Raw genomic sequence first — 13,158 nt, forward strand, 5'->3', positions numbered from 1 at the left:
AGTGGGAGGGGCAATGGCATCGGGGAGCTCCGAGCGGCTGCGCAGAACCCCCCAGCTGGAAGTACAGAAAGACCGGCGCGCACACGCTTCCGTGCTACGAGGCACTTGAGCCACAGCCAGCCTTGCCCGTCTCGGACTCCACTGCGGCTGCGCGGTAAAAGCACCGGCGGCGATTGGCCCAGGGATGCCAGGGGGCGGGAGGAAGCGGGAGGAACTCCGTCGTCCTCCGCGCGCGCCTGCCCGCGGCTGGGGAACCGAAGGCCTGGAGGGGAAACAGCTCCCCGCGGCGTTGTTCTGGGCTCCGTGAGCCGAAAGGGGGAGGGGAGAGGAAGCAGAAGCAAACACTGCGCAGTGGCACCGTGCGCGGCCTCCAGTCCTGCGTGCGTGCGCTCGCTCGCGCGGGCTTAGTGCTGGCGCGTGAGGCGGAGGCGGGCGGCGGCGGCGGCGCCTGCGCGGTCGGACTCGGTCGACGGTTCGCAGGGGAGGAGGCGGCGGGAGGCGGAGGAGGCGGCGGCGGCGATGGAGGTGAAGCGGCTGAAAGTGACCGAGCTGCGGTCAGAGCTGCAGCGGCGGGGCCTGGACTCGCGCGGCCTCAAGGTGGATCTGGCGCAGCGGCTGCAGGAGGCGCTGGACGCCGAGATGCTCGAGGACGAGGCCGGCGGCGGCGGGGCCGGGCCCGGCGGGGCCTGCAAGGCGGAGCCTCGGCCTGTGGCCGCGTCGGGCGGCGGCCCAGGCGGGGAGGAGGAGGAGGACGAAGAGGAGGAGGAGGAGGACGAGGAGGCGCTGCTTGAGGACGAGGACGAGGAGCCACCCCCTGCTCAGGCCTTGGGTCAGGCCGCGCAGCCGCCGCCGGAGCCCCCGGAGGCGGCAGCCATGGAGGCCGCGGCCGAGCCAGATGCTTCCGAGAAGCCGGTGGAGGCCACGGTCGGGTCAGGCGGGGTAAATGGTGGCGAAGAGCAGGGCCCCGGCAAGGGGGAGGAAGACGAACCCGAGGAACGGAGCGGGGACGAGACGCCGGGATCCGAGGTGCCGGGTGACAAGGCCGCCGAGGAACAGGGTGAGGAGCTGGCAGCCGAGCCCGGCTCCAACCTGCCGGCTGCTCCCCTGATCTCGCACCCCGCCCTGCACCACGGGGTCCGAGTGCTTGCTTTCACTTGCCTCAAAGTGCCATCTGATGGAATGCCTTTCATTCTCTACCCACCTTTCTGAGGCGTTAGGCCGCCTCTCGTGGTCCTACTCTTTGCAGAAGGACGGTTCCTGCCTAACTTGGTTCTTTGGTGATAGTGGGTGGCAGTGAGTGATTTTGTATGCGAACTGCTTGTGAGCTACCTGTGGAACAGTCTCCCACGGTGCTTGTTATATTTTTCTTAGTTGAGAACGTGCTAAGCAATTGGGGATTACACGGAGAAGTAAGCCCACGGTTAGAGGGTCAGGCCTTTGGGCTACCTGTTAACTTTTCACCGTAAAATGTTAAGCGAAAATCGAAGTCCGTCAAAGTCCGCTCCGTTAAAAGCATGTTGCCAGAGCTTGAGCCAGAGAATCTGAAAATCCAACCTTGCTCCTCTTTGAGCTGTAGGGGAGAGCTTCTAGTGTAACACTGTCGAGTTTAATAGTTAACCAGTGAAGAAAAAACGTTAATCAAGTGCATTTAGAGTTAGTTAACGTTACTTGGCTAGGGTTTTTATCTTGTTTGGATTATGATTACATTTTAATTCTCCCACTGAGTCCTTGGATGGGCATGTTTGTAGATTTGCTGAATACCTGGTGCTAGCCTTTTACATTTCAGGTCCCTCGTTTCCTGACTGGTAATGATTGAGGTGCTGGTGGGTCCGTTGAGTAAGCTTGTGGAAGAGGTGTGTTGTAGAATTGCCCCAGGGAGTTAGTGACCTTTCTCCTTTCTTTTGAAGTGATTGGATGGTTAGAACTGATCCATAACACTATGTCAGAGTAGGGAGGATAAGTCTTACTATAAGGTGGGTGGCCTTAGTTCTTTTGTTAGTCATTTTTTTAGGCCACTAACCGAGACTCATGGTATAATCGGAACCCATTGTACAACAATCACATGCAACTTGCAGATTGTTTGTCCTGTGTCCTGAAACAACAATCTCATTACATAACCTGTATCCTAAAGAGCAGATAAAAATATTGAAGGATAGGCTGGGTGTGGTGGCTCACGCCTGTAATCCCAGCACTTTGGGAGGCCAGGCGGGTGGATCACCTGAGGTCAGGAGTTCGAGACCAGGCTGGCCAACATGGTGAATCTCTGTCTCTAGTAAAAATACAAAACATTAGCTGGGCGTGATGGCGGGTGCCTGTAATCCCAACTTCTTGGGAGACTGAGGCGGGAGAATGGCTTGAACCCGGGAGGCAGAGGTGGCAGTGAGCCGAGATCACAACACTGCACTCCAGCCTGGGCACAACAGAACAAGACTCCATCTCAAAAAATATATATATATTGAAGGATAAAAGACTTTTAAATAAATTATTATTAAAACCTTAGCTTTGCAAAATGCAAAAGCCTAGGGAAAATTCCAGGGTTTTCCTCTTGTAGAGAATGTTGCTAAATGTACAACACCACCTTTCTGCCCCAAATTATGTGCGGTATAGATGAAGTATTATTTATGGATTTCTTGTGACTTAGTGGTTTGCTCTTACAACTTTAGTAGAAGTCCTTGGTAAAAATACAGCTGTGTTTAATGCACTTGAGTCCATTTGGCTGTGCATTTCAAGGTAGGAAAGGGAAAAGAAAAATTGAGGCTTCTCTGTATCATGAAGTTGTGGAAAAGTGTTACAAAATACGTATTAACTGCCTACCTTAAATCTAGATCTGACAAGAGTCAAATTAACCTTTGAAGTTTTTTTAGAGACCTAGGGGATATTTTTTATATCATATTGTTGGGGAAATCTGCAAGTTTGACCTGATTTAAGTGGATAAATTTAGAATGCAAAAATTGTCCAATTTTTATCTACTGCTTGACTGTAATTAGCCCATAATGTCCCTTTTTTAAAAAATAAAATAAAATCACAGCCAATGACAGAAAGATGATCTTTAGAAATAAAATGTTCTGTGAATGTAGTGGGAATAACCTAGCTGTTTTGATCAGACAGATTCTCAGATTCCCCGTTAGTGTCTATTAGTTCTGAGCTTATTCTACCCTCCAGTATGAAAACTGCTGATTTTCTTTCCCTCGTTTTTGTAGGAGATGACCAAGATAGTGAAAAGTCAAAACCAGCAGGCTCAGATGGTGAGCGGCGGGGGGTAAAGAGACAGCGGGATGAGAAGGATGAACATGGCCGAGCTTACTATGAATTCCGAGAGGAGGCTTACCACAGCCGGTGAGGGAAACAGTCCCTTTCCTTGAAGGGAGTGTTTGCTCTGATTTTGGTATACCTGGTATTGACTGGAGAGACTGGAAGGAGGGTGGATTCAAAATGGAATAGGTTTTTATAGGCATGAGTTTTAGATTGCATCTACCATGGAAACTCCTATTGCCCTTTCTCATTTATTGAAAAATCTGTCTGCTGGGATTTGATATTCACTGATAGTTTAAAATGGACATAATGTCATACACACACCTCTCAAAGAAGAGGACTTTGTTTACATTTTGTTTCTTTTCTATCTTACATATATAGCTCAAAGTCTCCACTGCCTCCTGAAGAAGAGGCAAAAGATGAGGAGGAGGATCAAACTCTTGTGAACCTGGACACGTGTATGTATAAGGCAGACAGATTGTGGTTTTTAACTAATCTCCTAAAAATGATTTTGGAGATTAAAACTTCATAGCCTATAAATTCTATGAGACTTTGTATCCACTTCAACAACTGGCTATACTTGTGCTCTGTTGGTAGCTTACAAATATTGGACATTGGAGTAAACTGATTGCTTTTTTCTTTACAGATACCTCGGATCTGCATTTTCAAGTGAGCAAAGACCGCTATGGAGGGCAGCCACTTTTCTCAGAGAAGTTCCCCACCCTTTGGTCTGGGGCAAGGAGTACTTATGGAGTGACAAAGGGAAAAGTCTGCTTTGAGGCAAAGGTAGCTCATTAAGACCATTCATTCATTTATTCCTGGATACTTACAGTTCTTAGGGAGAAAAAAAGATTATTATTTATTTATTTATTTTTGAGACGGGGTTTCGCTCTTGTTAGCCAGGCTGGAGTCCAATGGCACCATCTCGGCTCACCACAGCCTCTGCCTCCCAGGTTCAAGTGATTCTCCTGCCTCAGCCTCTCAAGTAGCAGCTAGGATTACAGGCATGCACCACCACACCTGGCTAATTTTGTGTTCTTAGTAGAGATGGGGTTTCTCCATTTTGGTCAGGCTGAACTTGAACTCCCGACCTTGGGTGATCCGCCCGCCTTGGCCTCCCAAAGTGGTGGGATTATAGGCGTGAGCTACTACACCTGGCCGAGGAACAAAGATTTTTTTTAAAAGACCTTTCATTTATTCATTAAACTACTACCTATGTATACTGGACTTCTGTCCAGTCAGGCTTTTATTAGTGCAGGTAGGTAAAAGCACTGTGCTTTAACAAGAACCTTAGTTTCAGTAACCAAGAAATTGATCCCTGTGGCTTTCAGTTCAGTGACTGTTATTCTGTTGTTGAGATAATTGTCGTTTTCAGTTTGTATAAAAATCGTGTCTTTCTAACTCAGAGTTTGCTACTCAGTTGGTCACAATATCTAATAGTTCCCTTTCTGACTTGGCCAGGTAACCCAGAATCTCCCAATGAAAGAAGGCTGCACAGAGGTCTCTCTCCTTCGAGTTGGGTGGTCTGTTGATTTTTCCCGCCCACAGCTTGGTAAGGTTATTTCTTTAACTTTGTCATTAGTGTTTACTACCATATTGCTTAGTCTGTGGGAAGTCCGGATGTAGGTAACTAATTTGTTGACTGTTCTAGGTGAAGATGAATTCTCTTACGGTTTCGATGGACGAGGACTCAAGGCAGAAAATGGACAGTTTGAGGAATTTGGCCAGACTTTTGGGGAGAATGATGTTATTGGCTGCTTTGCTGTGAGTGCTCCTGAAAGTCACGGGTCATAACAAGGAGCGGATAGAGGGCACTGGGAATTCACTGTGCTTCCCATCAGCTGCTGGCTTTTATGCATATGATGCGTGGCTCGCTTAGTTACATTGTGCAGCAGTCTGTGTGAAAAAAGATTAAATTGTAAAGTTTAATCAACCTGAAGCCTTGTCAGCCAATAAGTGCTCTTGTCCTTTGTCATTGTAGAATTTTGAGACTGAGGAAGTAGAACTTTCCTTCTCCAAGAATGGAGAAGACCTAGGTGTGGCGTTCTGGATCAACAAGGAATCCCTGGCAGACCGGGCCCTTCTACCCCATGTCCTCTGCAAAAATTGTGTTGTAGAATTAAACTTTGGTCAGAAGGAGGAGCCCTTCTTCCCACCACCAGAAGAGTTTGTGTTCATTCATGCTGTGCCTGTTGAGGAGCGTGTGCGCACTGCAGTCCCTCCCAAGACCATAGAGGAATGTGAGGTATGCCAAACAGTATACAAACACTGAGGTTGTATGCTTTGCAGAGGTGGGTGCATATGCTCTCCCAGGTCTCGGAGCATTACCAAACAGGAATGGGAGAATGTTCTTAAATTGGATTTGATAAACATGACCCTCACTTATCTTTCATTATATTTCTGGTTCTGTTTTTTGCAGGTTATTCTGATGGTGGGACTACCGGGATCTGGAAAGACCCAGTGGGCACTGAAATACGCAAAAGAAAACCCTGAGAAAAGATACAATGTCCTGGGAGCTGAGACTGTGCTCAATCAAATGAGGGTTAGTTGCTGTTGGGGATATTTGTCAGATACAGTATTTGCTCTTCAGATACCAAGAGACTCTTATAACCTATCTTTAATGGAGAGTTAGTTTCAGGTGTCTGAGAACAAGGGTCCCATAAATAGAGAAATGAGATTTTTCTCTCTATGTGTTCTAGGTAGGTTTATTTTTGTTTTTCTTTGCTGTGTTGTCAAATTTCTGAAAGCACATAAGATCTGAAATACATCCAGGTTAAGACTGGAAATGACTACTGCAGGAAATGGACAACATTCACAGCATTGAAGACTAGGAATAGAGTGATATCATAGATTCAGTATTTGAAGAGGTGACATGTGCCAATGACTCTTGGGCTCTAACTTGCTATATAACTTGTGTGGTTTTTTTTTCACTTCTTCTCAAACTAATCAGATGAAGGGGCTCGAGGAGCCAGAGATGGACCCCAAAAGCCGAGACCTTTTAGTTCAGCAAGCCTCCCAGTGCCTTAGTAAGCTGGTCCAGATTGCTTCCCGGACAAAAAGGAACTTTATTCTTGATCAGGTATTAAACTGATAAAATTGTCTAAAGTCAAGGTGGGGTGTGTATATAAAGAGAGACTGAATTAAGGAACAGAATCAGCTTACCTAATTAGGATCATCTGGTTGTGTGTTAATGGTTGCAATGTTTTTTGAACTCAGAGGTATCCCTGATTAGTGTTTTTACCTGAAAATATATGGACCCAGGCTCTAAAACATGTAATAAAGACAATGGAAAGAGTTGGAACTCATTTGAATTCCTGGCTCCACCACATTCTCTCTGGTTTGTAATTTGGATAAGTCCTTTATCTTCTCTGAACCTGTTTCCCTGATAAGCAAAACAGGATAATACCTGTCATGTAGTTTGAAAAGTTAAAGAAGATCATGTGTATTGATCCCTCAACTCGTGTCTTCTGAGTTACCAAAGATACTGAGGCTTTTTTTTTTTTTTTGGAGATGGGGTCTCGCTCTGTTGCCCAGGCTGGATTGCAGTGGCGCGATCTCGGCTCGCTGCAAGCTCCACCTCCCAGGTTCACACTATTCTCCTGCCTCAGCCTCCGGAGTAGCTAGGACTACTGGCGCCCGCCACCATGCCTGGCTAATTTTTTGTATTTTTAGTAGAGACAGGGTTTCACTGTGTTAGCCAGGATGGTCTTGATCTCCTGACCTCATGATCCACCTGCCTCAGCCTCCCAAAGTGCTGGGATTACAGGATTACAGGCTTGAGCTATCGCACCCGGCCTTTTTTTGTTTTTTTTAAGACGGAATATTGCTCAGCCACCACCCAGGCTGGAGTGCAGTGGTGTGATCTCGGCTCACTGCAACCACCATCTCCCAGGTTCAAGTGATTCTCCCGTCTCAGTCTCCCGAGTAGCTGGGATTACAGCACCCGCCATCATGCCCAGTTAATTTCTGTATTTTAGTAGAGATGAGGTTTCACCATGTTGGCCAGGCTGGTCTCCTGACCTGAGGTGATCTGCCCACCTTGGCCTCCCAAAGTGCTAGGATTACAGGTGTGAGCCACTGTGCCTGGCTGATACTGATTCTTTTGGTTAAATTTGAGTGATAATTTTCTTCCAAAACATCAGTTATTCCTCCTTTTCTTAGTGTAATGTGTACAATTCTGGCCAACGGCGGAAGCTATTACTGTTCAAGACCTTCTCTCGGAAAGTGGTGGTGGTTGTCCCTAATGAGGAAGACTGGAAGAAGAGGCTGGAATTGAGGAAGGAAGTAGAGGGAGATGATGTGCCTGAATCTATAATGCTGGAGATGAAAGGTGGGTGTCTTAGTCCATTTTCTGCTGCTATAACAGAATATTATAGACTTTGTAATTTACAAATAATAGAGGTTTATTTCCCTCATAGTTCTGGAGGCTGGGAAGTCCAAGAGCACAGCACTGGCGCCTGGTGAGGTCCTTCTTGCTGCATCATTCCGTGGCAGGAGGGCCAAAGGCAAGAGGGCACATGTGAGAGAACTTGCTTTTGTAACAAAGCCGCTCTCACAATAACGGCATTAATCTATTCATGAGGATGGAACCCTCAAGACCAACTCACATTAAAAGTCCCACCCTCTCCCCACCTCTTTGAAGTGCCTTTTCTGGATGCTCCTTGGGTAAAAAGAAAAGAAAAGAAAAAAAAAAAAAAAAAAAGTCCCACCCTCTCAACACTGCTCATTGGGGATTAAGTTTCCAACACTGGTACTTTGGTGGGACATAACTCAAACCATAGCAGTGAGCTAAAATTGTACAAGTTAAAGAGATTTTATCCCTGGTCAGTGCACACCTTATTGAAGCCTCTTAGCACCTGGAGTGACACTGTACATCTAAAATATAAATCTGAAGAGGAACTTAATGGTTACGAGCACTTGTAGGTAAATGAATGAGCAGAGAGAAGCAATAACCCCTTGACTCATTGTTTTCTTGGTTTGTTTTGGTTTTTTGTTTGGTTTGGTTTGGTTTTGAGACAGTGTCACCCCGTTGCCCAGCTTGGAGTGCAGTGGTGTGATCTCAGCTCACTGCAACATCTACCTCCTGGGTTCAAGCGATCCTCTTGCTTCAGCCTCCCAAGTAGCTGAGATTACAAGCATGTGCCACCATGCCTAGCTAATTTTTGTATTTTTAGTAGAGACGGTGTTTCACCATATTGCCCAGGCTGGTCTTGGAACTCCTGACTTTAGTTGATTTGCCTGCCTTCATCTCCCAAAGTGCTGAGATTACAGGCATAAGCCGCTGCACCCAGCCACCTTGACTCGTTTTGAAAAAGATACAGAAAGGGAAATAGTGAGCCGGGCGCGGTGACTGATGTCTCTAATCCCAGCACTTTGGGAGGCTGAGGCCGGTGGATCACAAGGTCAGGAGCTCACGACCAGCCTGGCCAAGAGGGTGGAACCCTGTCTCTACTAAAAATACAAAAAAAAATTAGTCGGGCATGGTGGTGGGCACTTGTAATCACAGCTACTTGGGAGGCTGAGGCAGAGAATTGCTTGAACCCGGGAGGTGGAGGTTGTAGTGAGCTGAGATTGTGCCACTGCACTCCAGCCTGGACAACAGAGGGAGACTCCCATCTCAAAAAAAAAAAAGAAGAAGAAGAAGAAAGGGAAATAGTGACCGTAGGGTGATTTAAACTCAAGGGAAAGGCTTCCGTGAATCAGTTATTTGTTAAGTAAATATTTTTGGTACATCTAATGTTTTTTTTTTGTTGTTTTTTTTTTTTTTTGAGACAGAGTCTCCCTCTTGTCACCCAGGCTGGAGTGCAGTGGCACGATCTCAGCTCACTGCAACCTCTGCCTCAGCCTCTTGAGTAGCTGGGATTACAGGCACCCACCGAGCTAATTTTTGTACTTTTAGTAGAGACGGGGTTTCACCGTGTTAACCAGGATGGTCTCAATCTCCTGACCTCGTGATTCGCCCGTCTCGGCCTCCCAAAGTGCTGGGATTACAGGCTTGAGCCACTGCGCCCGGCCACATCTACTGTTTATCTCCATTTCTTACTCTGCTTTTTTTTTTTTTGAGACAGAGTCTCCCTCTTGTCACCCAGGCTGGAGTGCAGTGGCACGATCTCAGCTCACTGCAACCTCTGCCTCAGCCTCTTGAGTAGCTGGGATTACAGGCACCCACCGAGCTAATTTTTGTACTTTTAGTAGAGACGGAGTTTCACCATGTTGATCAGGCTGGTCTCGAACTCCTAATCTCAGGTGATCCACCCGCCTCAGCCTCCCAAAGTGCTGGGATTACAGGTGTGTGCCACTGCGCCTGGCCGCAGGGAGAGATTATTGTGGTTCAAATTAAAATATAGCAGTTGGAGNATTTCTTACTCTGCTTTTTTTTTTTTTGAGACAGAGTCTCCCTCTTGTCACCCAGGCTGGAGTGCAGTGGCACGATCTCAGCTCACTGCAACCTCTGCCTCAGCCTCTTGAGTAGCTGGGATTACAGGCACCCACCGAGCTAATTTTGTACTTTTAGTAGAGACGGAGTTTCACCATGTTGATCAGGCTGGTCTCGAACTCCTAATCTCAGGTGATCCACCCGCCTCAGCCTCCCAAAGTGCTGGGATTACAGGTGTGTGCCACTGCGCCTGGCCGCAGGGAGAGATTATTGTGGTTCAAATTAAAATATAGCAGTTGGAGTGAATGATCTCGTTGGTGTAACTTGATTTCTGGTGTCACATTATGTTTATGTTTTGTTTGTTAATTTGGCTGAAGTCTGTAATGCAATACATAAGACAGTAATGTCTACACAAGAAAGAAATATTAATATTTTGATTGATCCTCCTACTATTCCCTTAAAATGTGATTTTTTTTCCCCTTGCTGCCTTTAGTTCCTGACATCCCATCTACTCTATCAACTGTTCGCTCTTCAAATTCTGATAATCCCCAGGCATGGGAACTGGTTTGCACATCTATGAGCCAGATCCTCAGAGTTTACTCAGAATGAACTTTGCCAGTCCATAACTCATATTTAGGCACTCAGAGAAATGTAGCTCAGTTTTATAAAACTGAGAGGGCCAACTGTATTCATCTAAGAATCGTGAGAGCCCCATTGAACTGAATTTCCATGGGGACTCAGCTTCTGAACTTGATGTCCAGAGACTGGCAGATGTGCTGGCCTATCATGGACAGGTGGTAAATGAGAGCCCTTGTACTCTTGTCTTCTCCTTGTATAGATGAGCAGATGCCTTTAGGCTTGGGTCAGTTACTCATTGAGTCTCTCTTCTGCCACTGAGGCCAGAGTGCAGTGGCACTCAGCCTCCCGAGTAGCTGGGATTACAGGCGCATGCCACCATTCCTGGCTAATTTTTGTATTTTTAGTAGAGACAGGGTTTCACCATGTTGGCCAGGCTGGTCTCGAACTCCTGACCTCAAGCCGTCCGCCTGCCTTGGCCTCCCAAAATGCTGGGATTACAGGCGCGAGCCACCATGCCCAGCCATCACTGAGTCTCTTTTTAAATGTTATTTCTTAGCATCTTATCTGACCAACACCAAAACTTTCTCAGTTACTTTTAGCCTCTGGTTACCTGCTTCTGTCCTGATAAGAAACTTTAACCCAGTTCACTCCTAATTTATTATAGATCACTTGAGAACTTGTAAATCTACATAGCCCGTTGCCTGGGTCTGTTACAGTTTAGAGAAAACTTAGAGTAGAAAAAGTTAATGTCATTATTTAGATGCGATTGGATATGAACCTAGCACATTTTTGTGCAGTAATAGGTGAGGCATAGGAAGTCATATGCTTCTTGTAGTAGAGTTTTCGTAATGAGTTCTTACCCATCTATGCACTTTTCAGGCCCACAAGCTTCTCTCTTACTCTTATAGCCAACTTCTCTTTGCCTGAAAAATGCGACTATATGGATGAGGTGACATATGGGGAGCTGGAGAAGGAGGAAGCTCAGCCCATTGTCACTAAGTACAAGGAGGAGGCGAGGAAGCTTCTGCCCCCCTCCGAGAAGCGGACAAACCGCCGAAACAACCGGAACAAGCGGAACCGGCAGAACCGAAGCCGGGGCCAAGGCTATGGTGAGTCCTGGGGACCTGCCAGCCCCCCTGCTTCTGTCCATTCTTTGTGCTTAGTACAGCAAGATGTGCAAGGGAAGGCCAAGGAAACCAAGTCAGGTCATTAACAATAGGGATGTGCCTTCTTCATGGAGCTTATTTCTTCCTGTGTTCTTTATCCCTGCCTTTTTCTTGTGCTTTTCCATAATTCTTTGACAACAAAATCCTCTTTTAAAAAAAGAATTACTTTTCACAAAAGTATTTGTTTCCTTGAAAAGCAATGCTTGGGCTCTCTCATCTGTCTAGTTTTCATTTTAACATATGGGTTTGCAGTGTCACTGTTCCTATCTGAGGATTTGTGCAGTTAAATCAGATTCTCATCTTCAGTTTTCTTGCTCCTCTGTCATTTCGATCAACCTAACTGTATAGACAAGAAAGTGAATGCTTTATTCATTGTTTTTTGTCGGGGGAGGAAGTTAACCAAGCAAGTTAGGCTATTAGTAGAATTAATTTCCCCCTGAATGTCTAGTTTGTCAGTTAAAACCTCAGTGTGCATTCACTGCTCTTTAAAAATGTGTGTGTATGTGTGTGTGTCACTGTTAAGTCAGCAGAATTTTCGAGTGCCTGCTATGTGCTAGGTACTGTAAATGCTGACAGTTCCCGCCCTTAAGGAGCTGATGACAGAGACTTGGTTTCTTTTGCATAAAATGATAGGTATGGGTTATGGTTATATGACATCTGAAATCCCTTCCAGGGCTGAAAGTCTGATTCTATGAATGGCAGTTTTTCTTTATGTTTCTAACTCTGCCATGTATCCTTTTGCCATCTTAAATGTTTTACAGGAATTGGGGAGGTTCAAAAACAAAGTGGCTTGGTTTTCTTGTGTCTCTGTTCCTCTGCCCTCCCCCCTCAGACTTTTTAAAAGCTCCTGGCTGGTGCTTTAATTAACATACGTGAGCCTGGCCGAAGCAGGCCTCATATTCCCCCAGAATTGCCTTTGGCTCCAACTTTTTGATTTCCACCCAGACGTGGAGCCAGGACCCCATGCCAGCTGTCTGAGCGCGCTCTCCATTTCTCTTCCAGTGGGCGGGCAGCGCCGAGGCTACGACAACCGGGCCTACGGGCAGCAGTACTGGGGGCAGCCTGGAAACAGAGGGGTGAGTGCAGCTCTCCTTCTGCTCCTCACTCTGGGCTGTGAGAGCCATTCCTATTGGCTTAGGGGAGCAGAGTGGTTTGCCTGTTTTCTCAGGGCTTAGGGTTTTGCCCATTTAATATGTTCTGGAAGATTTACTGTGGGAAAATTAAACCAATTTATAATATCGAGCTAAGATGTGTCCCATTTAAAAGGGGTCGCAGTGGGTCATGCTGCCAAAACCCATAAATCTTCACTCCTTTTTCTTTTCCTTTCTCAGGGTTACCGTAATTTCTATGATCGATACAGGGGAGACTATGATCGATTTTACGGGCGAGATTATGAGTACAACAGATACAGAGACTATTACAGACAATACAATCGGGATGTGAGTATCTTCTTGGGATAGATACAGGGTGAACGGGGGGCAGGAGCAGAAGGATGAATGTTGTGCCTCTTCATCCTCAGCCAGCTCTGGCTCCAAGTGATGGGGTTTCCCCTCTCTTCTAGTGGCAGAGTTACTACTACCACCACCCCCAGGACAGAGACCGATACTACAGGAACTACTACGGTTACCAAGGGTATCGGTGAAGCCCCTGCCATGGTCACCTGTCAGCCATGAAGCTGAATCTCTGGGGGTGCCAGGCACCCCCGCAAAACACAACCAAGGAAAACAGGGGCTGTCGGGGTGGGGCTGAGCTGCCGGGGAGGGGCGGTAGGGGGGGAGGGTGCTC

At 46.8% G+C, this 13,158-nt stretch overlaps 1 protein-coding gene across 2 annotated transcripts; it reads left to right on the forward strand.

Annotated features, from left to right (window-relative positions):
* Nucleotides 1-97: 97 nt before the first annotated feature.
* Nucleotides 98-13,158, forward strand: HNRNPUL2 (heterogeneous nuclear ribonucleoprotein U like 2). 2 transcript variants are annotated; one of them, XM_017878348.1, is made up of 14 exons: nt 179-1,057; nt 3,201-3,336; nt 3,634-3,710; nt 3,899-4,038; nt 4,714-4,804; nt 4,904-5,016; nt 5,234-5,497; nt 5,672-5,794; nt 6,203-6,331; nt 7,414-7,582; nt 11,116-11,316; nt 12,376-12,449; nt 12,705-12,812; nt 12,935-13,158. In XM_017878348.1, the coding sequence occupies exons 1-14, from the start codon at nt 520-522 to the stop codon at nt 13,013-13,015; spliced, it is 2,244 nt and encodes a 747-aa protein (XP_017733837.1). In that variant the 5' UTR covers nt 179-519; the 3' UTR covers nt 13,016-13,158. The 2 variants fall into 2 exon arrangements, with proteins under 2 accessions (XP_017733838.1, XP_017733837.1); XM_017878349.1 differs by lacking the exons at nt 12,376-12,449; nt 12,935-13,158 and having other exon boundaries at nt 98-1,057; nt 12,705-12,802.

Source organism: Rhinopithecus bieti, unplaced genomic scaffold (assembly GCF_001698545.2).
Source record: "Rhinopithecus bieti isolate Rb0 unplaced genomic scaffold, ASM169854v2 scaffold_11488, whole genome shotgun sequence".
NCBI classification, from domain to species: domain Eukaryota; kingdom Metazoa; phylum Chordata; class Mammalia; order Primates; family Cercopithecidae; genus Rhinopithecus; species Rhinopithecus bieti.